The sequence below is a fragment of the Oenanthe melanoleuca genome, chromosome 1 (genome assembly GCF_029582105.1).
Source record: "Oenanthe melanoleuca isolate GR-GAL-2019-014 chromosome 1, OMel1.0, whole genome shotgun sequence".
NCBI classification, from domain to species: domain Eukaryota; kingdom Metazoa; phylum Chordata; class Aves; order Passeriformes; family Muscicapidae; genus Oenanthe; species Oenanthe melanoleuca.
The window spans coordinates 34,862,528-34,889,113 of record NC_079333.1 but is presented as its reverse complement, the minus strand read 5'-3'; the positions used below and the strand labels follow the sequence as shown (position 1 = coordinate 34,889,113).

The window sequence follows — 26,586 nt, the reverse complement described above, 5'->3', positions numbered from 1 at the left end:
ATACTGCTTTTGCATCCACCTAATCAACAGGAGCTGTTTATTGCTGCCCCTGTCTGCATGGTGGATTTGGCTTATCATTGTCCTGATTGCTGCAGACAAAACCATCTAGGGTAAGATAATTAAACTAACCTGGCTAATTTTTTCAGAAGCAGATTATAGGTGTAATAAATGGTGGAAGTAGCAGTGGAGCAGTCAGTAGTGACAAAAGAGTCAGCAATGTCTCCCATCAGCACTGGATTTGGGGGAAGACATCTCCATCATTTTATTCCAATCAGTTGCATAAAAAATGTGAAAACAAGTGGGCAATAACTGTAAGAGCATTTCCCATTACCTGGTAAACTAGATTATTTTATCAGAAAGACCAACAGTTAAGCAAAATAATGACTTCATTATAGCAACTTGTCTAAAAGGTTTTAATGTGAAGTGCAGAAAAATTTACGATTACATGAAGTCCCACGAAAAGAAAATAATACACCATGGTACTGAAAACCATCAGATCACAGGACAGTAGTTTATGGCATGGTAGAGGCCTCAGCTAACAAGGCACATCAAATCACACAAAATATTAGCTGTACAAGAGGTTAGTAATAGTCCAGGGGCAAAATTTGAGATGAAGGGATCTGATTTTCTGAGTCTTCTCTGTCCCATGGTCCATCATAAGAGTAAGCAACACATGATACTCAGACATACAGACTCTACAAAAATGGCAGCAATTTGGTATCCTTTCAAACTAAGGACATGATGAATTTTCTTTGCTTCTGTCTTCATATTAAAAACACCTCTCCAGGGACAAGGCATAGCAAGGGTAGATTTTGGTACAAGAATAACAATAGGGTCTTCATCTTGAAAGACATTTTGTGAGATGACTATGTGTCTGACAAGATGTATTGCCTTGTTTTTATCCCAGTGACTAAAAAGCTTCTTGCTTAAATTTATTTGCAAACAGCTGCAAGGTTCAGCATGTGAGGAAAAGAATGTCATGGATGAGTATTCTGGGCTGGCTGCCCAAAACTTGTTACCATTATTATACATCCTGCACACAGTATATGACAGTTTTCCCATCTCCATATCCATCTCAATCTTTGTGGAAAAGGAGGGTTGAGAGTTCTGTCTTGAGGTATAATTATGCAAACCCAAGGTAAATAACGAAAAGGCAACAACAAAATTAGTAACTGATAGAAACATGAAATGAATTCTGTTTTCCTGAAGAACTATGGAGATCACTATAATAATCAAGCTAGAAAAACTCAAAATTCTGAAAATAAATCCAGTGGTTGGCAATTCTGATAGAAAGCCTGAAACATTTTCAGTTTCAATTCAGAAGACATCTTAATCCTGAGCTCTCAGAATGGAGTACATTATCTTATTAACATTACTAAATGCATTCCATTTGGGTGTATTATTTGCAAAGACCAAGATTTTTTTGATTTCGTGCTCTCTCTCATAATCCCTGTAGTGTTTTTAAATGCTCCATTTTTAAGGCTTCTGCAAACTGTCACATTTAGTCTCCATTGATGACTATATTGTCTATATTTAAGCTACTTCCTTCAGTGTTTCTGCTGCTGCCTGCACAGTGAAGGCTGCAATGGAAATCTGCCTCTTCACTTCTTCCCAGGCTTCATGTTGATCACCTTTGCTTTCAATATCAAACATGGCATCATAGATTCCTGGGAAGGACTCTCCTACATATTTGTTGTGGCTGCTTGGAGCAAAGACAACATGTCTGTAGGGAAGTTGAGGGAAAAAATAACAATATTATGCATTAGGAAAATAAAACATATTATTTTATGTTTTATAAATCAACTGTAAACACTTGACAATGAAGATGCAAATAAATAATATTGTAGCAATAGTAGCCAAAGTCCATGAAGCAAGAAAATAACATAAGCTACATTATGCCATATGAATTCCACAGCCTTATATTGAGATAGAGTTAACTAAAGTATTTTCCATTCTCTCAACTTCAATGAAATAAAAACAATTTTAAAAAGCAAGCTTTTTTTCCTCACAGATATACACAGTCTCCAATAGATACAGGTATGCTTTGATGTTGGAAAGACTTGTTACAAGAGACTCTTCTCAATAGATTTTCAACCATGAGCTATGAGAGGTACAAAGATTGCAGACCTGAATTTCTCCTTCTGCAGTTAGTTTTAGTGGAGAGATTACTGTTCTGAACTATGCACACTGGTAGAAGGACCAAAAAACTAGACTTGATTTGCTGCCTCTCAAGTAAGATTTACTTCTTGAACTGGATGAGAGGAATTCTTTCCCTGCTTTCAGTACTGTCCTCCATACTACATTTGCTAGCATGGCCATGCTCTTAAAATTGATCAAATTGAAGGTACTTCAGTTAGACACTACTTCACTTTCAAATAACAAGAACAACTTCCTGAAGTTCCTAAAATTAAAATCATTTAAAATTCTAAACAGATGTAAAAGTTTATCTCTGAGAACTGACAGCCCAAATCAAACCAAGAGAAATTATGTGAATAGGCTTCCAACAAGAATCTTCCTCATTCTGTATAGTGTATCACACTGAAGTTTTCCCCAGCATCTTTTCCCCTTTTCAATCATATTCCTCCTGTCTCATGTACTTTTGCTGTGTTGAATAAAATCATTATAACTCATTTAGAGACTTGTAAATCTTAAAGGATTTTTCATAGCATACTCCAGGAGGAAAGTGAAAAGAAAGCCTTTCTCACCTATAGAATGGCCTGCCAGGTAATCCAAGAGGGTCGATGAAAGCCCTTTCTAGAAACATGAGCTGATCATTTACTGATCTGACAGCAAGTAGGCTAAAAAAAGAAAAAAAAATATATATATTAAATGCAGTGTGTTTATTAACTGCAGTGTGTTTGACCTACCCTTCTCCCAGAATACACATTTGGATTTATGAAGGACAGTAGATCTGTGATGTTGAACTTCAAGTGTAGTCCACAAAAGATAGCCCATGTTAGCTAACCTGCATAACAGAATTATGCTGATCTGTGATGTGACAGAATATGCTGGTTCATTACTAGAACGTCTCTTAAAGATGTTTTTAAAGGCCAAGCAATAGCAACAAAAGACAGCATTTCAGGTATTTTCTTGTATGTTTTCTCTCATCTTATTCCTTTATTTCCTTTTCATGAGTATGCTTAGGCAAACCATTCTCTTCTTTTGTACAACAGTTTTCTAAGGACCCTCTTTTCCAGAAAGCCAGCCAGCCACAAACTTACTTCAATAAAATTGCATTTGTTTTTATGTAAAATCGCAACATATCAGAAAAAGGAACCCTGTGATGCTGAAATCTTCTTTTGAGCCATCTGAGAATTGTGTTTTTCTGATGGTAGATTTTAAATTCCCTAGAGCAGAGACAATCTGTGTCTGTGTGCTTTTAATAGCCCTGTGCATACTATTGATGCTTAACAAATAAAAGAACTGTGACGAGGTTATACAGAATATATATGGACTTGGTTGTTTACATCCAAAGTAACCTGCAGGCCTTCAAAGGTATTCATCAATATAAAATGTTAAAATTTATATCACAGTTAACCTGGAGTAACTCTACTACCATTAAGGAAATTTTTTTCAAGTTTACAGTGGTATAAACAGAAACTGAAACTGGTTGGTTAAATTAAAGCATAGATTTAGGCCATCCATCAATAAAGCCATTTTGAAAATGTCACATACATGTCATATGTCATAAATGTCATCTTTTGCATAAGAAATTACTGTTAACTCCTTTATCTGAAAGTTGCTGCCATTAAAAAGATGGCTTTTATTCTCAGTTAGTGTTCCATAAGGGCAAACATATGGCCAAATTAGATTCTTCCCAAGAAATGGAACATACATATATGTATATACAAAAGGAAATTTGGCTTCTCACTCTGGGCATGGCCTACAAAGAATAAATTAAGAATTAAGTCAAATGCAAACTAGGCCCTTTGGCATAGGTGGTGCATAGAATTTCTTGAAAGCCCATCAAAAAGCTTGCTACAACTACAGCTTCTTTATTTCTTTTTTTCCATAAAGTGGCAGCAAGTGAAGATAAGCCCTCTTGAGTTCAGAGGATGACATGGTATATTTTACTGGAAGAAAAAAGAGGTGAACTTACTTGTTGATATCTATTTGTTGCAGTCTCTCATGAAAGCTAGCAGCAACTTCTGTAAAATTCTTCACAGCTGAAAACAGAGCATCTGGAGGAAGTAGGAGGAAAGTATTTAACTTCAGATTCTGAAGTTATCATTTAACAAATCACATTCTTAAATTAAAGCTTTATCATCCACTGTGATAATGGTCATGAACTGTTAAAAGTCTCACTGAAGGGAAAGAAGATGACCCCATATTCCTACATTAAAAAATATGCAATTCTGTGTGAAAACCTCTATTAGAAAAAATAGCAGTAAGTATTGTGAATATTGTTTATTTGCTACTTGAAGAATGTACAGAAATATCAAAAACTGGATCATGGAACCAGAATCAGATTGTTCAGGTCGGTCTGAGATCTTATAAATCCCAGCAACCTGTGTTTTACTGTTATGTCCCTCCACACAGAGTTTTGAGAAAGACTGAGAAAATGTGTGTGTACATGTACACGTGTGCCTGATATTGGCCACTAGCAGACAAATCCTAAAATAAATATTGTATAATGTTGCTAATTTAAAAAAGGTTTCTCAGCCACAGAATTATCCAACACAATAAGCTGCAAAACAGTGTGATTTTTTTTTTTTTTAAGGAAACATTACAATGATACTTTGTTGTCAATACTGCAAATCATACACAGGTCAAAGCACATGCAACTGTAAGTGCTAGCTCTCTTTGGCAGTGGCATAGTCCCCACATGTCATGCTAGTGACAAAATATTCCCATTTCAGATTAATGGAGGGTATTATTATTATTATTATTATTGCTTTATTTACTGTTCATACAGCACAAAGTAAATACCAGGTTGTGACTAAGACATTCATTAACGTAAGGCACTGTTAGCATTAACAGAGGAGGAATGTGGTGAAAGACTGTACGTACCAAAGGACACATTGTATGTTGCCAGCTCCTCTTCATGATTCCTTGACAAATTATAGATGATGTGAGCATAGTTGCTCACAGCTGATGCATAATCTCTAGAGTCAAAAGGAAGCACAACAGAGTTGGCCAATTCAAACACCAGCCCTCCCCGTACCTGAGCTACTGTCAGATGATTCTTGAAAGTGGGATCATAAAACTGTTCCACAATTTCATAGGTTTCATAGACACTGTGGTAAACTGGATAGCTGCTGTATTTTTCTACATCCTGAAACAAAGGAAACCAAGCCAAAACAAAACCATTAATCAGCTATATATGTATTTCAGTGTAGTTTGCTGTGGGATTCAAGGCATGGTAAACTTTAAGTGTTCAGGTTACATTAATCCTATATAGCTACTACAGACAGTTGAAAGAGAAGAATGGTCAGTAGTGGCTCCCTTAGACATTAACCTGTGGTGAGATGAATGGTCATTTGGACCAAATCTCTCTCCACTGACATGTGCACAACACAAAGAAGGTAGCTAAGCAGACACATAACTTTCAGTTGGCTAAATCCAGGTGAGATTGGATTTCTTCTCTTGCTTGATTCAATAATCATTTGTGTCCTTGGATATTCCTTTCTTTTCAGAGTAAAAGACCACATTGAATAATTTGTTCCTTGAATATTTCTCACTTAATCTCCTCCCACAGTATGCTTCAGAGCCCAACCCATATTTTCAATGAAACACAAACCATTTTGAATTCAAAGCTTCATAAAGTGTTACAAATCATTCAAAAGTCACCATAAGCTACTCAGAAGCCTTCATGAGCCATAGATAATTTTGAGCACATCCATTTACCCTGAGAAAAAGTCCTTCTGTCTAAGTGATAACAAGTTGACCATTCTTATTTATTGCATTGAGGTGTTGAGATAGCACAGAGTTGTAGTAAGTAGACACTGCTCTGACACACTGAACTGTACTATCCTGAAAAGCTGAAAGTCTAAATGGCTCCTTTACAGGTGATATTATTCAGGCAGTTACAAGGGACAAGACACAAGTTACAAAGACACAGACTTACCCAATTTTTACTGTAACGTGCTCTGCCTGCAGCAATGCCAAGACGTTGAAAAAATGCTTCAAAGTCATTGCCAGAACCCAGTTTATTTATTCTTTAAACAAGAAAGAGGAAGACGCCTTGAGTGACAACACTTAAGTACAATTTTAGTTTGCTTCCAAGTATATCATGGCAGTTAAATATTCAGCAGTCAGTCACTACACACTACATGGTCTTTTCCTAGTGTGCTCCTTTTTGTCAATACATCATGAACTGCCTCTAAACCCTGCATTACCTGCACCTCATCAACTGCTTTCTCAGAAAAGCAGTCACCCTTCTCAGGGTCACAGATATCCAGTTCTCAAGAGGGGAATGTACCTCACTGTCTTTTTTTTACTGACAAGAACCAATGACCTTCCTCCTTCTGAACTTCCACTGTCCCAGGCTCTCAACTCAGAAAAATCACAGCAGTACCAGCATAGCTTCATGGAATAAAATCAGTTTTTGAGATTCTGTAGAAACCCCCTGGTAAATTTGAAGGACAATGCTGCAAAATCCTGTCTGGTGTGCTCCTCAGCCTCCCAAACTCAGAGGCCTTCCAGAAGACTGGAAAAAAATTCAGAGGAAAGCTGTTGAGTTAACATCTTGCATAATTGCCACTGCCTTGTGCATACGACCCTTATTTGTCTAAACCTCAATAAACTAAATGAACACTTTACATATATAAAGTCTCTTCTTCATCTACAAAGGCAGGTTCATAAACCTGCTGTACAATAGTGTATCAGCTGCAATTATTACAACTCTGGAATTTATACCAGCTGAAAATGACACCATTTCTCTTCATGACTCAGCTTTTCATATGAGTATTTCTTTAAAATACACATCTATGAGTTATAATAATGTTTGGTATGCAAGCTGTTTTCTTTTGCCACTGACCTGGGGACGTCTTTATATTCATTTGATGGATTTTTTTTGTACCAGCTCTCATAAAGAGATTTTCCTTCAAACCCTTCATCAGGACTTGGTATCTAGAAAAAAAGATGAAGGGTACAATTTTAAATGTTACCAAACAACAAGTCAACAACCTGTCATCAAACCAAGCCCACGGCTTAGGGTTATGAGTAAGTCATCTTATGTCTCTCAACCTTTCTACATTTCCTTTTTAACACTTCAAATGCATAGCATTTTCCAGAATAACAGTTTATTTCCTAAAAATAGGTAAATTTAGATGGAAGAAAACACAAGGAAAGCAAAAACATTCCAAGTCAATATTTAAATTTGGATATTTCTTTGAGATTTTCAGCCATTAATTTAAATATTCAACAGAGAAATCCCTTACGAAACCAAAACACTTTGCTTTACTTTGGCAGAAAATTTCAATTTTGTCTTAGTTTAATTCAGTTCACAAAAAAATGTTTATGGATGCAGAAGCAACCTTAGAAAGGCACAGCACCTGGTGTTTATGTCATCATAGCTGCTAGAGAGGTATACAAATCAATCATTCTAAAGTTCATGCCTACCACTGACTAACTTGCAGGTAATTGAGCAGTTTAAACACTGAAGATGTTTTTTTCATATTTCCTTTATATTGGTGGACTGCTGAGGTTTTATTATTTTGAATCTATTGAAGATTATTAATATATATTCTATTATTAATCTATCATCTAAGAATTACTCCATAATAGGAATCAAATTAAAACTGATTTATTTAAGGTTTTGTGCATGAAGGAAATTAATTGTCCATAGAACAGAACTACCAGCATGAAAACTTTTTACCACTATTATTATATACCAGATTAACTATGGATGGGATCTCATGGGACATGCTTCCTCATCAGCATTCTCTTCAGACATCAGTTACCAACAAGCTGTGGTTACATGATTTCATCAGCCTTTGCTTCCCAACTCGAGGAAGTGTTACACAGGCATTTTTACTGGTATTTAGGTCACAATTTTAATGATGGCTCTTGGTGTCCAAACTGAGACTCTTCTGACCTGATTTCCTGACAGTTCTGAACACCTTCACTTAGCACAGGTTACCATGGGAACTGCAGGTGATCAACTCTTCTTGAGTTCAGGACAGAAATCTTTTTATTTGGGTACTCACTTTTAACAGAGTTACATTTTATTTGCTATCTTTTAATTGCCAGAAAATTATACTCATTTACTGCTTTTCCTTCACTTTTGCACCAGTCTAATGCCAGCTTCCAAGAGATAGTATCAAATGACTGAATAAACGAGATAATGGCAGATAAATTCACAGAATGTACACAGTGGTTAAATGTACATTACATTGGCACCTAAAACATACACAAAAACTAATTAACTGTCTAATACAGTTAAACAGAAAAAAAACCCCAGAAATAAAATGCCAGCCTTTAAGAGCCACTCCCAAAGAAAGGAACACCTTACATCTAAGATGGTGTGTCTATTTCCTGAGAAAGGTCCCTACCTCTCAATTTTGTGTGCCACACAAATGTGTGAGAACATCATGGTCAGAGACAAAGAATAACTAACAGGGTACACTGAAGCTGAGCACATTGACCAAACCTTGTGACACACAAGAACAACATGGTAGCCACCCTAGTTTCTTCCCCTGCCTAAAGGGAGTCAGAGTCTCCTACTACCATGGGCATTCTAGAAGTTGATCTGGGGAGCCAGCTATATGCTTGTTCCTGTCCTCTGGTTCACAGCATGCTTTTATGCTTTTGTTCTCAGAAGGAATGCTTTCAGAGAAGGAGTGGAAAAATCCCCTAATCCTGAGTAGTGAATAATTTAATGGTATAAGCTCATAATCCCCTTATCTGTCCTGGGAAAAAGCTCCAGTTCCTTAGCTATTGACCTAAAATGGGTACTGCAGTCAGAAAAGGAAGATCTGACACCGAATTTTTACAGACAGAGAACCATCAAGCAAGTGAGCACTAACATACAGGCTAAAAATTTCAAGTGACATTACCTTTTTGGTCAGACTGTAAACCAGACTGTACATCAGTGGTGTGCAATCCACTCGCAGTGTGTAGTTTCCTGAAAACAGATGAAAAACTAATTATTTAGAAGAAGGAAGTTCCCTCAGCTGAAACTTAATGCTGTTATTTATTAATAAGAAAGGGACTAGGGAGCTATACTTTTTATAAGGAGTAAGCTGAGAAAAGTCTTCCTATGATTTTCTCAGTTCACTTTATTGGTTCGGATGAATTAGAGTCCAGTTTTCAAAGCAAGTCTTAAGAGCTTTTCTTATGTCCCCATGGTTATTATACATATTATAAGAGAAGAAGCTGACTGTAAAGAGTTGCCACAGAACTCAGGGTACAACACTTTTATGACTTCTTATGACTCTCTTATGACTTCCCAAACAGCATAGCTACTGTAAAGGACTTTTTCCCCCAAAACAACACAGTTTTTCCCCCATATTCATTTCTGAATTAATGCAACAAAAATCATCACATTGGAAGTTTCATCAATCTCAAAGATGAAATCCCTCCCAGTCATACCATCACTATTCCTGTAAAACACAAGTCATATCTATGTACCTTCAACAGAAGAATCTGCATTGATGTAAGCCACTGCCCGTGCTTGCAATACTTTGGCATTTTCCTATGAGAAACAAAAAAAGGAGGAAAATAGTGATAAACTTTTTCCCCCTCAGAACTAACTTCCCATTCACATTCACAAAATAAACAGCTGTTTCAGAGAAGGCTAGCATATACTGCAGGAGCTAGAGATTCTTGGTAGCTCAAGAGGAAACTCAAGGGAGAGAATGTGTGTGTAAGGAATAGAGGTAGGGGAGGGAAGAAGTGCTTCTTTCTAGTACAGATTTCTCAAAGAGCAGCCACCATGCAAATTTCTTTTTGAACACTCTTGCTTTACCTCAGCCCACTCTGTTGATCCTAACAAGCCAAATTCCTCTGCATCCCAGCTTGCAAATATCACTGTTCTCCTTGGTCTCCATCCTGAAATGAAAGACCATGAAAATTGAATTACACAAATAAAGGCTGCTTGTTATGTGACTCATGTGAAAACACATGCCATTTTTAGAGGGCTCGTCTTTTACCATGATCTGTGGGGAAAGAGATATACATGAGGACCTTTAACACTAACTTCAGTAACCTTATCTAATAATGATTTGCTATTGTAGCAATCTCATCCCTACTTCAATTTTGGCCCAAATAATGTATTTCATCTCTCACCTTTACATGCAGTAAAATTGTCTAGAATCTGAAACTCTGATGAAGGAAAAATAATGTGCTGCACACAAATTCTTGAAAGAAGGCTTTTCTAATTCTCTTGTTCAGTTTAGTATACATTGTATATCAGTGTCTACTCTAACAGAAAAGTGGCATATTTTCATATCTATTATAGAACTTCTTTGCCTTGTCTTTCAAATGCCTGATTTCAAAACCTAAACAATTCCCTGTAACTTTGACAGATCACCTTCAAAAGAAAAATCTTTCACTTTTAAGTTCCCCATTCAATTTAAACTTAGGCCAAATAGAACAGGCTCTATTGCCCTGATTCTGTATCTCAGCCCAAAGGTTTCTTTGAAGCTACTGGAACCTTTTTATCTTTTACTCCCTTTCTTTTTTTTTTTTTTTAAACTTTTAATATTTGTCCCATTTGCATTCCAGAGAGCTTCCCCTGATATTCAGTTACTGGGAAGAAATGGAAATAAAACTAAATGCCAATTTTTATGTGTAACAGGCAGGCAAAAAACACTTCTCTAGCACAGTTTTTATGTCAGAGCTTCTCTCCATGAGATGTCAGATAGGGAGACAGCATTTGCTCTGACAGAAACAGAAACTTGGTGCAATTGACATTTGTTCTTATTCTATTGCAAGCAGGCATGAGGTATTTTTAGCCATTACCTCCTACTATGTTTGCACAGCTCATTCTCAGCATTACACTGGCATCCTTCACTTATTCCTGAGGATGCCTCCAAGCCACAGTCAGGTGCTGAGAAGGCCCTGATGAAGCCTTTAAGAGCCCACCACTGTGTCAGTATTATAACACCACTGACATATCCAGTCACACCAGCCCCAAATACAGAGTAGTCAGTTGCACCTAAGTACTGTGGTTTTTTTCTGCATCCCATTTTGTTTTGTTTCCTTCTAGGTTTACTTTCTCTTGAGCAGTAGTACTTCACATACACCAAGGTGCACAGCACTGTGTTTATTCAAGGCATCAGTGAGATACATGTTTTTAATTTCAAGCCTATGTTTAAATCTTACAGAAATCAATGGTCACTGCTGAGAGCAGCTGCTTTTATGTGCTTTATTCTTTCATTGCATTACCTTTCTCTTTCAGTTTTCCAAAGCTCCTCACAATCTCATGAACCACAGCTGCCCCACTCTGAGGATCAATGCCACCAAACACCCATGCATCACGGTGGCCTCCCAGGATGACATATCTGTCTAGAGAAATTAATTTTGGAGGTTTACTTAGGAATACTTTTTTCCTGACACAGATGTTAACTCGAAATAATTTCTAATTTCTCATGTATGTATCAAGCAGAGATTAATATTTTATAACATACACAATAGAAAGGAAAAAAAAATTAATTTCTGAAGATGTTTTTCTGTATTTTTCAGTCAGTGTTGAAGAAATTGTCAAACCCAGTTACTGGATCCCACAAGACTTAAAACCTCATACTCCATGTTGTTAGTTTTATTATTAAATACACTACAGGTTTCCTCTAAAGATAAAAGCATTTTTCCATACTTCACAATAGTGTGTTTCATGGTGAAGCTGATCCACTAATCAGATCTGTACAGCACAGAAATTCTCAACATTGTGAATTCATGTGCTGAATGCAGTATTTCTCTGTATATATATAATCAATTACAAAAAGAGTTGTCCAAACCATGAAATATGATTGAGATAAATTCAGACTAGATCTCTGTACTATTATAATATGGTTAGCAGTTGTGTTTTAGGCAAAAGAGAAGTGCTGCAGATAGAAGATAAATCACATTATCATCATTCTAGGGATTTCTATATATATGGTTTTTTAGAGTATAAAATCACACTGGTTACAAGAGACTGTAAGATATACAAAAAGTCACTAATGATGGATATAGTGTCTTCCAATGGAATGCAAAATCCATTCTCATGTTTCTTCAGGGAGAATATCCACTTCATTTTTTTTTTTTTTAATTGCACAGTTACTTGCCTGAAGACAAATATTTCCATCTTGGTTATGACTCCCCCTTGAAAGTCAGCATTTATAGTAAAAGTGCTGACATACCCTGAACCACATGAAAGACAGTGCAAACACCATTTCAAAAATCATGCAATACAGTATTTCAGAGAAAACTATATTCCTCAGGTCCCTCTTGTAACCATGAACTATAGATAGAGGTCACTGCTCACTCAGATTATGCTGAAGGCAAATGATTTTACCTGGTTCCACTGTGCCTCTGATAGTACCAATCACATTGTAAATCCTTCTTACTTCATTGTTGGTCTGAATGTGCATTTTCACCTTTCTAGTGTATTGGAAAGAAAATACAAAGAGATAATTCACCAGATTAGATAATCAAACATCTTGACACCTTTCAAAAGTGTACCATAAAAATGCCAAGGAGAGCATTTTGACAAAATTCAACTCCTATTAAACCAAAGTAAATCTGAAAATATTGCAGTGTAGTTTTTGCATGGATTCATACTTGTACAGACAAGAACAGCATTTAGCCCTTGACAGCTATGTATTATTTCTGATGTCAGTAAGATTTATACAGATAACAGGATCAGAACTCCAAAGATCTTTTGCTAGCAGCTAGTTTTTAAATTTGAAATAGTTAAAGAAAAATGGAAAGCATCTAATATTAAAAAGGTAAGTAGTTCTAATTTTCTACAGTTTTGTACAAATCAGAATTGACTCCATGTCACAGTTTTGCCCCAGCCAGCAACCAAGCCCCACAATGCCAGTTACTCTTCCACTAGGAGTGAGAGAATCTGGAGGGTAAAAGGTAGAAACGTCATGGATTGAGATAAAGACAATTTTATACATAAAGCAAAAGCCACGCAAACAAGCAGAGCAAAACTGTTCAACCATTTCCAAAAGAGCAGAGCCCCATCACATGTGATGGTGACTTGGGAAAGCAAACACCATCACTTCAGATGCCTCCTCTTTCCTCCTTCTTTCCCCCACTTTATGTACTGATCATGATGCCACCTGGTCTGGAATATCCCTTTGGTCAGGTGGGATCACCTGTCCTGGCTGTGCCTCCTCCCAGCCTCCTCTGCACCCCCCACTCTCTCACCAGTGTAGCAGCAAAAACAGCAGAAAAGGCCTTGGCTCTGTGTAAGCCCTGCTCAGCAATAACAAAAACATTTCTATATTATCAACCCTGTGTTCATGACAAAAGAAAAACAGCCTCATGTCTGCCACTGTGAAGAAAAACAAGAACAAGCCAAAACAAGAACATTCCATCACAGTCCATACAACTGCAGCACCTAAGGCAGCAGAAAATCAGACAATCCAAGTTGCATCAAGAGATTTTTTTATCTGTGCCCCAGCTGAATGTGCAACAGCTCAGCCCCAAGGGTTCACATAAAGTTCAGTATGAAAAACTATCTGAAGTTAAACAGTTCATATGAAGTCACTACATTGTATTGAGACAACATTCAGCATTGAAACACATAGACTTTAGTCCTAAACTATAATTACTAACTCAGTCAAAAACAATCTGAAACAATAAAATTGACATCGTTGTTTAAGTTCTTTTTCTGAAAAAAGCTGAGTGGAAAAACTGCTTATATGAGGCAGTTTAATACTGCTTTATATAAGTCAATAGGTAAGACCAGAAGCTGGACTCACGTGAATTTCAAAAAGAAAACAAAAGTTCTAAAAAGAAAAAAAAAAAAAAAGAAGGAAAAAAAATCACTCTCAACAAATAGTTGACCAAAGGCTAGATGCTTTTCAAATGAAACTGGTTCAAGACTAGCTGGAAACTAAAGCAAGTAGGTCAAATCCATCCAATAAAGACATAATGTACTAATGCTTTGCACTGAGCATACTTCAGCCAAGGAAATAGCCAAAATCAAAGGAATGATGTAAATAACCCAGCAACTAAACCCAGCTTTTCAATTTTTGGTCAAAATCTATTCTACCTGTTTTTAACCCTCATCCCAAGAACACTCTTCCTAGGAAACAAAACTGACCTTGTAGAATAATTTCCTGTAAAACCAGGACCAACATTGTAAGATACATTCAAATTTCCTTTCCAGCTACTATGAGGTGGTGCCTCTCCTCCCATATTACTGTTATGGGGGAAAAAAAAAAAAAAATCATTATTAGTTACAGACATCTTACAACAGCACTAAACAAATCAGAAACCAGAAACCACACTTTGCAAGATCCCATGCACATATAAACCGGTGTTGGTCTTTGTTTTAGACAATTTATACTACAAACTTTGGCAGGAGAATAATCTGGAGTTTTAGCTACACTAATACTAGTAAATTAACATAGGGCAATAATCCTGGGTATAGAAACCAGCTTGGAATGACCTATAGCCACCCTGAAAGACAGTGTTGGCCAAAAAACTTTTGCATATAAAGTGCCTCTTGTAAATGGTCCCTGGAACATTCTACTGACTTGAACTGCATTTGCATTTGAATTAGCAGCGAGCAGCTTGGGCCCATTCCAACACTTTAACAGTACAGGCAATAGTTTTATGGTGGCTGTCCCTGCACACTGTTTAATCTCCTAGCATAGACAGTTGATGTGTGTCAAAGATGGCTAAAGTAGAGAAACATGAACAGTCCAAGTCACCCTTTCTTGTTCCATTGTCAAAAGAGTCATGTTTATTCAGTTAACACAAGTGGAAATGCAGTAATTTGGTCAATCAAAATCACCCAGACTTATTCCCTCAAAGGACTTTTATTTTTGACATGAACTTCGGAGGAGGAAAGAAAGAATGCTGGATGTTCTGGTTCTTAGGGAGCAAAATACATTTATTGTATTTATTTATTTATTCATGCAAATGAAAGCATGTCTTTTACTGTAAATACATACTTCACTCAAGCTTTATTCCTCAGAACGCTTATACATGTTTTCAGACCCTGAGTAAATTAAAAAATATGATAGCAGGAATAACAAGATGCTATGATTTCTCAAGACAAAAGTGAAAACAAGGACCAAGGATTTAGGCTTTATTTATAATTATTAAAACCAAGTTCTAGTATTATTTAATACTTATTGAACAGACATGTCTGGCTACATCTTATTTATGCACAGTAATCTGCTCTATCACTACTAGTTGGCAGCAGATAAAAGAGGAGGTGTTTTAACCTATACCTTTATCATTTTGAGCAGTTATCCTGATGACAGTGATAGCTATAAAGTTTAAATAAAATTTGGAAACATATTAGTCCATATTAAAAACAACCTTTTCCAGCTAACTCTGCACATACCTCATATGTACCAATAGGTACTACACTTACCTCCTACATAGGTTCCAATGAGAAACAAACATATTGCTTCAACAGCTATAGGAGAAGCAGAGTGCAAAAGTCTTTCTAGTCTCTTTTCAAATACTCCCATAACTTCCAAAAAGCAGTCTGCTAAAAATACATCTCATCTCCCATGCACTTACCGCAGTAATGATTCTGCATCATTATAGCCAATAGGATGAACTGGAATTTTTGGGAGACCTAAACCATTGGCTTTGTCTAGTCGGTACATGTACTCTGAAAGCAAGAGACAGATATTTTCATATTTACAAGTCTCAGAAGGAAGCTGTACAACTCACAGCACAGTCTTAACACTGGAGTCAGGTATAATCATTTCATTTTCCAAAAGCTGAGCTGACATCTTTCCAGTAATTTCATTCTTTGTGCTTTATCAGTATGTTTTCAGAGAGACACTAATCAAGGTTCTCCCATAGTGTCTGCAGTCATACATTTAAAGATGGCTGGGAACTTTTAAACTATTTTTTTTTGTGTTGAAATACTTTCACATAGAAATATTTCTCTTTATGGGAAAGAAGTTCAGACTAAGCTACACATAAAGAACAAGAGCAAAGAAGGAGCCCACAGTGTGATGCTTGGAACATTCAACTAGGAACTAAAAACATTTGCCAATTGATAAAGAGATGCACATAAAATCTTATACACTGGACTTCTGAATATTCTGGATTGCTGGTTTTGTGTACAAAACAAAATCTAGGTTTTATTCTGAAAAAGCTCAAAGGCAAATAACTTTTTTTTAACAAATCCTAATCTTCATGACGTGGACAAAAGCATATACAGAATAGTTTCTTTCTTAATATAACATTCACAGGGACCCTTTGTGATTGAGGGAGACAGGGATTCATATGTGTGATCACTGACTCCAGCATGAGGAACCAGAAATTTTCTTCATGGTCTCCTCTGCCATGCTGCTGTTTTGAACATGTATCCCCTTTCCAGCACAAGTTCTGCTGCCTAGAGGCAACACTGCCCATCACTTAGGGAATAATTTTCTTGAGGTGATTGTCTCTCTCAGATATGCTGGCCCAAGTGGTGGCATAAATAGTTCTTAATGAATTTCAATCAAAATTATCTGGTTTAGTTGCTAAATGAGACAGCTTAGGCACAACTCAAGCAGCTGAGGAAGCCTAAGGTGAAGGTGATGAATACAGATCAGCACTCTAGGGATCCCCTAATATCCTCTCACTTTCTCTCATGCACCATTTACAGAAGTGGCCTACTGCTGTGAAACCCAAAGCTGCCTTTTTAGCAACAAAGACTAAGAAAGAAAGTGTGTTGTTATAAGAAAGAAAACATCCTCTGACCTTTCCTGATACCAGACCCTCAGAGAATGCCTTCTCTAGAGTCACTCACCTTTTGCAGGATAACCTGGAGTCAGGGGATCCCCTGCCCCATTCAAGTTTAATACATTCCCACGCTGGGCTCCTCCACCTGGAAGGTTCCAGCCATTTGGATAAGGATCTACTCCAGGTGCACAGTAGTCAGCAGGGTCAGAGTACAGAATAATTCCCTTGGCACCTGCCAATTCAGCATTCTTCACCTGCAAAGCACATCTTCTGTCCCTATCCAGTCCTTTATAGCTTGACCCCCAAGGGGAAAAAGAAAGTATAAATTACAGTGATTTTTCCTCAGGGTCTCTTACAATGCTTGGGAAAAGTCAAGGGCCCACAACTGCCTTATAATTTCCTGAAAAATATATATGCAAATATCAAGTTTCATATGAAAATAAAAGGTCTGCTGTTGCTTTGACTTTTAGTTAGGAGATAGCATCAGTGACACGGAAAACATCCTCCACAGTATTGATACATAATCTGAGTTTGCATTCTGTCATCTAGATCAATCCAATCAGGTGACTACTGAAATGTACACATCAGGAACAGAAAAAAGTGTATCACGTTAAGGCAACAGTATCTTTCAGGTAGTCTTGTACTAACTTATTCACCTAAATTATCTCTGAATGTATCTCAGGGTCTGCTCTATACAGGAAAACTATAATTGGAGAGCTTGAAACTGCTTTTGGCTGTGAACAAGACTAACTCCAGAGAGCCCACATTTTAGGCTCATTGTGGCAGAAGGACTGACCCCCATGCTGTTTTCAAAGTGTTCTTGTGTGACTTTATTATTGTATAATATATATCATTCTGACATTCCAATCTGCTTTGCTACTAGATATGACAGTGATGGATAGTGACAGAGTGACAACTAATCCTCAACAGTTTTAAATTTGGGCATTTTAACTCAGAAATATCATAGCTTTTTTCCTTTTTCTTTTTTTTTTTTTTAAGGAAACACAGCACTCGCCTTCATCCTCTATCCTATTTTTGCACACCATTAGGAAACTGAAAAACTTTCAGTACAGTTCTCCAGATTTTATATAGCCTACCAAATTCTTCAGTATATAAGCAGTACTACTCTAGGAATGAGAGCATATAATTTACAAACCACAGGAAAACTGCCTTTCTAGATATTAATACGTCTAAGATATTTGTGTTTCATTCTAAGGAAAGATTCAAAGACAGTAATACTTTCTTCAATTTTTAAGTCTTTTGCATTCAGATGTATCTTTAGGAGTGGTAAACCATTTAGTGAAAATATTATCTATCTGACCCAGAATATGAGTTATATACCACTTTTCACTGGTGAAAATGATATGTATGTAAGCCAGTGAGTTATCTATTTAAAAGATCAACACAAGATTAATCAACAGCATATAATAAGAATTAGCATCCAGTGAATTCAGTGCTTGATACCCTTAGGTAACTGACAAATACAAATTATTGTCCTGCTCAAATAAGGGTCAAAATAGTTGTTGCACAAGAGCCAAGCACCCTTAAAATAAACTGTCTTATTATATCTCTGTTGAGAAAATAACTTTGAGTGTATGCCTGGAGTATGTACAGGATTATGTCCTTTCCTGTTAGATCATGGAAATCTGTGAGAACTACAGTTTAAAAATAAATTTATATAAGAGGGACGTTGAATAACCAAATACAGAATTTAAAATAATTTCTATATAGTTATAGTCTCTGTCTGGTGTAGAGAAACCATTATAAAGAAACACAATATAGACATGGTAAAGAAGAGCTGAACCAACAATTTAGTTCAGAATTAGAGTGTATGGCACTCTATTAGTGATATTTTGGAACAATTTATAGAAAGCAAATTAATATTAAAAATACGGAACATTTTCCAACTTATTTACTTTTATCCTAGAAATACTAAAGAATCATCTTTGAACACAGGTCTATGAAAACTCACTCTAAAATCTCCAGAATGCCTTAAGGAAGTGTTTCAGTCTCTTGAAAAAGCTGAAGGGCAGAACAGTTGAAGAGGGAGTAACACTGAGAAGGGCAGCAACATGTTTATACAGAGGGATTACCTTATTTCCTCTGAAGATCTTGCCATATCTGGCAATAACAATCTTTCCTGTGCAGTTAATTCCCATTTCACGTTCTAACGTGAAGAAGTCCTCGGTGCGGCCATAATTCACATACACCAGCTCACCCTGAGAGAAAGGGGCAGGATTTGAGACAATAACATCAAAGAGCATGTTGAAAGGAGTATGGGATCTAGTAAGGTAGCAATGTTTTTTAACATAAAATTCTTGGCCTGCAAGAACTCAGAAGAGCCTTGGCCCCACTGAGTATTCCCACTGAGGAGCTTTATACACGATCACTCCTGTGCTGTTTGCAGTACAGATGCAAACAAGAGCACACTGGAGAATGCTACTGCTAACAGCACTAGATAAGTACCTGGAGGTCTTGTCAAATTATTATGTAATAAGGTGAAAATAAGCATCAGATTTTGAAAAGACAATCTTGTCTTTAGGTATTGTTTTCATTGGAAAAAGAGTTTTTATATTTAATTTAAAAAACCCCACAATTTCCCAAAGAAGGAAGCTGAAGCTTTTTAAACTTGTTCTCATCATTTCCCACATCTCATGACTTCTTTTAGCTCTCCACAAACCAAACAAAGCAGTGATGTTATTCTGTGTTTCTTTGGTGGTATGTTATGATAAAAGGTCAAAAGCCATGAATTTTATCTGACACTATGTTCCAAAATTCCCACTACAGTTCTTGGACTCAAAGCTCTTATGTCCTAGGGTACAGATTATCTGCCTGGTTCTCCAGCTTTCTTTGAGTGTCTGAGACAAATGAATGCAGTATTCCTTTTGTTTTCTGGACTTGAACAGCTTATTAACAAACATCACAAAGTACAGGACTGATATGATATCGAGCTGTGTGAGTAGAAGCATTAGCATGTTTCCAGATGGAACTTTAAAGCAGAGCCTCGACCAGGGTTCTGTCAACCTAAATTATTCTACATATAGCAAGGAAATACATTGAGAACAACACCAAGAAATTCTAATCTAAGAAAATATTAATTGAAACCCCTATTGATCATATAACACTAAACTCCTGTTACACAGGCCAGCTTTATCAAAGAAAACCCATCATCTGCTACCATCTGTATAACAATACATGAAGGATTAGTGTTAAAGTAAGATCACAACAACACCTTTATCACCATCTAGAAGTGACAGCAAAAGCTTTTCAAGCATACTCAATACTGTGCAGCTATATCTGCCAGTGTGAGCCTTGGGCAAGCAACATTTTGAAAAGTGAGATTGTTCATTTGGCCGGGTAAATGTAACAGTCTATTTGTTCACCAAGTAGGGAAACAATGGTGCAGTTACAAAAATGTCTGGGGAAGTTTACAGCAACTGATATTAAAGATTTATCATCATAGTTTTTAAGCAAAAGTTAAAATCCAGTTCTGGCTCAAACTGAAGAAAAAAAATTAAATATATGTATGTGCGTGTGTATATATATATACATACACATACATATATGACTGCTCAATTTGAACATTGCTTCATCACAATAATCCCAAGAACATCCCAGGAGCTAGGTCATCTTTCCTACTGGTGATAAGTTGAGTTTTGAACTAAAGCCTAAGGAATTTAAACTTCTTCTGTATTGCTCTCTGATATTCTGTGCAATGCTACAGTACGCTATGGTATTCCATCTTTTCAGTTTCTATTATTTCTATTTCTGTCTCTACTTCTTTTTCTATTTCTGCTCCTACCTCTAGTTCTTTTACTAGTAGCATTCTACTATCTTACCTCGGGCATTCCTTGGGCTGAAAAGGCACTGTAGGGTGGCACCACATCTCTAACAGCCTCATATCCTGGAGGAGGAGGCTCAGCCAATGATGTGTTGAAAACCTAATGGGAAAGCAGAAAAGGAATAAGATAAGGCAATATGAAAAAGAAATACTTTATATTCACAAGCACATTTCACAAGCATTTCCAATTTAAAGGACTCTGGTTTTAGAATTCTACCTAAGAAGATGCCAAAGTTTTAGCAAGCATGGGCATCCTTTTCGGTAGGCATGCTAAATATGGGAACTTACAAGTCCCATCTCCACTCTTCACAGAGAATCCTGGAAAAATGAACACAGGGTTCCCTGAAGTGGTCTGGGTAGAGCAGATAAGAACAGGTTATATCACAGTGGTAAAAATGTTAGCATTCTGTTCATCCCTGAAGCTTCTACGTGCACTTCAGCCAGTACATAATTAATTCATTCCCCTTGTGATAGCACATCTTGAGACCTAAATTCTTCCAGAAACTGAGTTTAGCAGAATCATCAATACTGTATAATGAATCAGTGCAAAGAATGGTGCTTACCAGGGTTTCTTTCCTCTTTCTAAATAACAGAGTAATTTTCAAACAATTTAATTGCATGAAGCAATTCTCTTACATAATTGTTTTTTAATCCATATGTCAAGATGCTGTATTAATCAGGGTAAATATTAGCATTCCTAACACATATTATGAAACGAAGATGCAAAATGTAAAAGCAAATTGGAATCCCCAATTTCCATGAGCTTTGTATCAGGCCCAACACCATTAAGTGAGAAGAGGACAGTTTCCTCTCACAGCCTTTCCAGGTGTATGAAAGTGATTTTGTTCCCTGGTTGGAAAAACTGGTGGTTTTTGTACCTCATTGCCATGCTCATCAATTATTGAGATGTAGTTGGGCTTAGTGTCATCAGGGTAAGAGAGCAAGACATCATAATGAACCAACTGAACTGAATCCAAACCAAATTTCTTCCACTCAGCTTGGACTTGCTGTGCCAGAAGCATATTCTCCTTTGTTCCTGCTAGGTGAGGAAGCTGTGTAAAATTGCTAGAGACAAGGAAGAAATAACCAGGGTCAGGCACTGAAGGTCGTAATCAGAACTCCTCTTAGCCTAGCTGGAATAAAACCTCATAGAGATGATCAGATATACTCAGGCTAAATAAGGACCAAGACTTCTCTATATCTATGTATTTTTAAGTTGTGAACATAAACTGAGCTGAAGGGTTTCAGGCTGTCCTTATCTAGAACAGGTATTTAAATCTTCCTAATCTTCCTTGCAGAATAGTTTAGCAAGAATGGTGTAATGACACCAGCTATGGAGTCTTGTCCTTTCTTTACTCCTTGTCATCTAAGCTACAGTAGGCCTATGCACTCCTATGCATTGTGAAGTGATAAAAGAACTGAGTACAATTATTTTTGTGTATTCAATTTAGAAATGTGCATAATTATTCTGATCCTTACTTGTAATTAAATAGATATTCTCCTTGAATCCCACTATTTTAATTAATTTTGGCACAAGTACTGGTTTATCTAAAAGTTCACTCCTAGTGTGTCCTGTTGGCAAGTAAAAGACAGTGAGTTTTGAGTACCATCTAAACAGGGAACAGAAAAACTCAACAGTTTGTGACTTAAAAGACATGCCAGCATGAATAACAAACAGTGAAAGAGCATAAATAATGAACAGCTCATTGTCTGAAAAAAAAAATTAAATAAAATTGTCCAGATCATTGTGAAAGCCTAGTTGTGAAGCCAGCTGAAAAAAACCCTCAGCTGAATGAGGCTGTCATCATGATGTCCTCATTCTATCATATGACCATGCCATTAACATGCCAACAAAGCATGTGTGGCACCAGCTGATGTTAATGAAGGCAATTGTATCCTGGATTATGAAGAGGTGTGAGATTAGGAAAAAATTAAATTCTGGAGTTCAAATAAGACCAAAGCCATCAAAGAAAGCCAGAACTGAATAGAATGGAATGGAATGGAATAAAATATAGAATAGAAAATGAATAGAATATGTTTGCTTGTAAGTGATCTACAACAATTACCTAGTCCCACTACCTGACCAATTCAGGGCTGACCAAGTTAAAGCACGCTGTTAATGGCATTGTCCAAACATCTCTTCAGCACTGACAAGTTCAGGCCATTGACCACCTCTCCAGAATGCCTGTTTCAAGTCTGAACATCTTCTTGGTAAAGAAATGCTTCCTCATGTCCAGTCTGAACTTTCTCTGGTGCAAGTTTAAACTATTCCTACACATTCTATTACTGGGTACCAGGGAGAAAAAATGAGCATCTCTCCTGCCAGCTTAGGAAGCTGTAGAGAGCAATGAGGTTGCCCCTCAGCCTCCTTTTCTCCAAACTAGACAAAACCCTTAGCATCCAAATACTGCTGAAGAAAACCATGTTCCTCTGATCATGCCAAAAATCTAATGTTGTTCTAAAAATCACTGATACAGTGACAGCATCACCTTCTGGTTGACATATACTGAACCAAGAGCACACTAACACGTTATTATGAGTGAGAATGGTTGCTTTCTGTAGGAGTTACAAGTGTTTAAGTATCACATTTTCCTTAGAAGTTGATTTAGTCAATAACATTTTCCTGTATCATACTCCCATTTAACTGAACATTGTGTTTTTCTTCATTTTCTCTTCTAATCTGCCTGCCTGTGCTGGTAGTTCTGAGCAGTGACTAAACATCTGCTGTATTCACTGCAGGACTGACCACATGACAGTAAATGAGGTACAATGCTTTCTGCTTACATAGAACTGGGAGTATAGAGGGCAGGGAGGTCCTCCCACAAAGCTGTTTAATAACAGTTGACTTTGCAGGAGCCAAAACACAGGTTAAGACCTTAAAAGCTCCTAAATATTTGGTTTTTAATGTGTATTTGATACTCCAGTACATTACTGCTGTGTAATAATGAGACAATGCTTTCCAGCTAATTTATATGCAGTAGTTCATGGCAAATACAAAAAATTAAAGCAGTGGGATTGCCACAATCCTATAAACTGAAAATAGTCTTTTAGCAATTTAGTTTTGCACAACTCCATGCTATCTCATCAGACTAGGAGTATGAGGCAAATCCAAATTTGTTGATTACTCCTACAATAGCTGATGTTCTTTCTTTACATTGAAAGTAAATTCTTATCAATAAACTATGATCTGTGGCCTATTACTGACTGGAGTAAATATAAGATTTTAACAATTACTACACTCTCTTAAGAGAAAAATAATCAATTTACAAAATCCCTAAAGCAAACAAATCAAGTACTTGCAGTTAAAGCTTCTAAGTTATTAAATAGAAATATTTATTACATTGATTAAATTTTAATAGACTTTAAAATATCCATATTGTCATGTTCCATTGTTTTGAACTGTTTGAATCATGACCAACAAGTTGGGGAGGTGATTCTGCCCCTCTACTCTGCTTCATGAGACCCCAGCTGCAGTGCTGTGCTGAGCTCTGAGACCCAACACAAGAAGAACAATGACTTGATGAAACAAGTTCCAGAGGAGGCAATGAAAACAATCAGAGGGCTGGAGCATATCTCTTGAGAGGAAAAGCTGAGAGAGTTGGGGCCATTCAGCCTGGAGAAGGCTCTAGGGCTTTATAGCATTATTCAAAATCTGAAGGGGCTTACAAGAAGGCTGGAGAGGGACCTTTTACAAGGGCATGTAGTGATACAAGAAGGTATAATGATTTTAAACTGAAAGAGGTCAGGTTTAGATTGGATGCTAGGAAGAAATTATTTACTGTGAGGGTGGTATAGGTTGCCTAGAGAAACTGTAGATGCCCCATGCCCAGAAGTGTTCAAAGCCAGGTTGGACAGAGCTCTGAGCAATCTGGTCTAGTGGAAGGTGTCCCTGCCCATGGCAGGTTAGAACCAGAGAATCTTTAAGGTCCCTTCCAACCAATTCTATGATTCTGTGATCATTAGGCTGGCTCCCACTTGATTTTTATTTTCTTGTGCAAAATGATTAGTCTACACACTGCTTACTAAAGAAACTGCTTGATGTTTTCAGCTTTCATTTCAGCCATAAATGCTGTCCTCATGTCCTCATGAGTACTCGGAGATGTCTTCTTATCTGTAGGTTTTGCAAACCAGCCTGTACAACGCATGAAAATACAGAAGAAAAACATCAGAGCAATATTCCCATGACACATCCCACTTCTCTTTGGTCTCACCACAAGATTTTCAGTGTTTTACATTTTAAAACTGTTTCTAATACAGCACATACGAGCAGCTACAACCTAATGCAGGCTGCAAAGTGATGGCAGCATTAGTCCCCCAAATGGTAAGAGAACTTACTTGTCTAGGTAGATGTTGAGGGATGTAAAATACTATCTTATATTTATTCATCAGTTATTTTCCTGTACATTTATCTATGTTTCTTGAGCACCAGAACGTCATGCTGTCAGTCATATAGTTACCTCAATAATAAGGCAGCAGCTTCACAAAAAATGCACAGAAACACAGGCACACTTTGTAAGGATCAGATGTCTTGTAACTCCTTTCTCACTCTCTAGTCTGCCTGGCTCCTTTCTGGAATCCTTCCCTTTCTGAGCAAGCACTACCAGAGAAGTGATGAGAGGAACAGCTGGCTAGAAAGAGAAGCATTCCTGACATCTGTTTTTAAGTCAGACTGGACATGTCCAGTGCATGTGCAGCAGCAGCTACATGGGGAGTGTGAATGACAGACCCAGTGGGTTCAGGAGGATAACAAGCTGGCACCAGTGAGGCACCAGCTACAGGCACAGTGAAAGGCTCCACATGAGAGAGGAATTCACTCGGGGCTTCCCAATGGCACCAATCCCAAGCACATACCGAATGGCATCGCAAAGTACAAGTGGCTCTTTTGTTTTCCTTCCTTCCATAAGCTGATCATGATTTATATGTGAAACCAAAAGGAAGGTGGGGAGGGGGAATCTCTTGCGGCAGCAGCCCTCAGTCCTGAAATACTATTTCTCGGCTGCTGCCCGTGCCCCTCCAGCCCCACGTTCACCTTCCTGCCTCTCTGGCGATGTTTCAAGGCAGCAGGGTCCAGGCGTATGTCTTTTGTCCCCTCCTCACAAACCCAGCACCCTTTTCTCTCGCCCACAGCACTATTTCACTCCTATTCACTTTAACAGAAAGCATATAGAAAAACAAGGCAAAGACACAAAAACCCTTCTCCTGCGGAGGAGCTGGCTGTCCCAGAGCGGTCAGTGACTGCACCTGCCGGCTGTGCAGCAGGGAGCACGGAGGTGAGCAGGGAATCGGCACAAACTCCGGGCGCTGAAACCCGCCCGCTTCTCCCCCCAGCCCGGCTCCGAGCCCCCGCAGCCAAGGAGGGTTAGTCTGCACTGTACCGATGAGGAACCCGAGGAGGAAGAACCCCGCCGCTGCTGCCAGGACGACAGCCCAGAAGCGGCCGCTGGCTGCCCTGGAGCCGGCCGACGTCCCCATGGCTGCGGCCCGGCCGTGCCGCCACCCTCAGCGCTCCCGCCACAGCCCGCCCGGGAGGGCCTGCGCTCCCCGCTCCGCCCCGCCCGGCCCCGGTAAAACCCTCCCGGCCCCGGTAAGGCCCGCCCGGTCCCGCCCGGCCCCGGTAAAACCCTCCCGGCCCCGCCCGGCCCCCATAAAACCCGCCCGGCCCGAATCCCGGCCCCGCCTGCCGCCGCCGCTGGGTGAGCTCCGGCCGAGCTCTGGCGGCCGCTCCGGGCTGCCCGCCTCCCCTCTGCCGGACCCCGCCATATCCTGCTGCCCCGTGTTTCACAGAATCAAATGGGCTGGAAAAGAACTCTGAGGCCATCAACAAGACCATCAAGTGCCACATCCTTCAGTCCTTCCTTTAGCACTGCCAAGGATGGTGACTACACCACCTCCTCGGCCCCATTCCAATGTCTAATCACCCTTTCTGTAAAGAAACTTCTCTTAAT

At 38.2% G+C, this 26,586-nt stretch overlaps 1 protein-coding gene across 1 annotated transcript; it reads right to left on the bottom strand.

Moving 5' to 3' along the window:
• Positions 1-399: 399 nt before the first annotated feature.
• LOC130250040 (putative N-acetylated-alpha-linked acidic dipeptidase) lies at positions 400-26,190 on the bottom strand. The gene is made up of 19 exons (XM_056485353.1): positions 26,017-26,190; positions 24,665-24,773; positions 21,520-21,706; positions 20,640-20,741; positions 18,894-19,019; positions 16,868-17,054; positions 15,640-15,733; positions 14,204-14,302; positions 12,440-12,525; positions 11,332-11,451; positions 9,911-9,993; positions 9,574-9,637; positions 9,000-9,067; positions 6,980-7,071; positions 6,068-6,158; positions 5,011-5,275; positions 4,100-4,181; positions 2,706-2,798; positions 400-1,723 (listed from the first exon to the last, which is right to left on the bottom strand). The coding sequence occupies exons 1-19, from the start codon at positions 26,111-26,113 to the stop codon at positions 1,534-1,536; spliced, it is 2,235 nt and encodes a 744-aa protein (XP_056341328.1). The 5' UTR covers positions 26,114-26,190; the 3' UTR covers positions 400-1,533.
• Between the last annotated feature and the right edge of the window lie 396 nt (positions 26,191-26,586).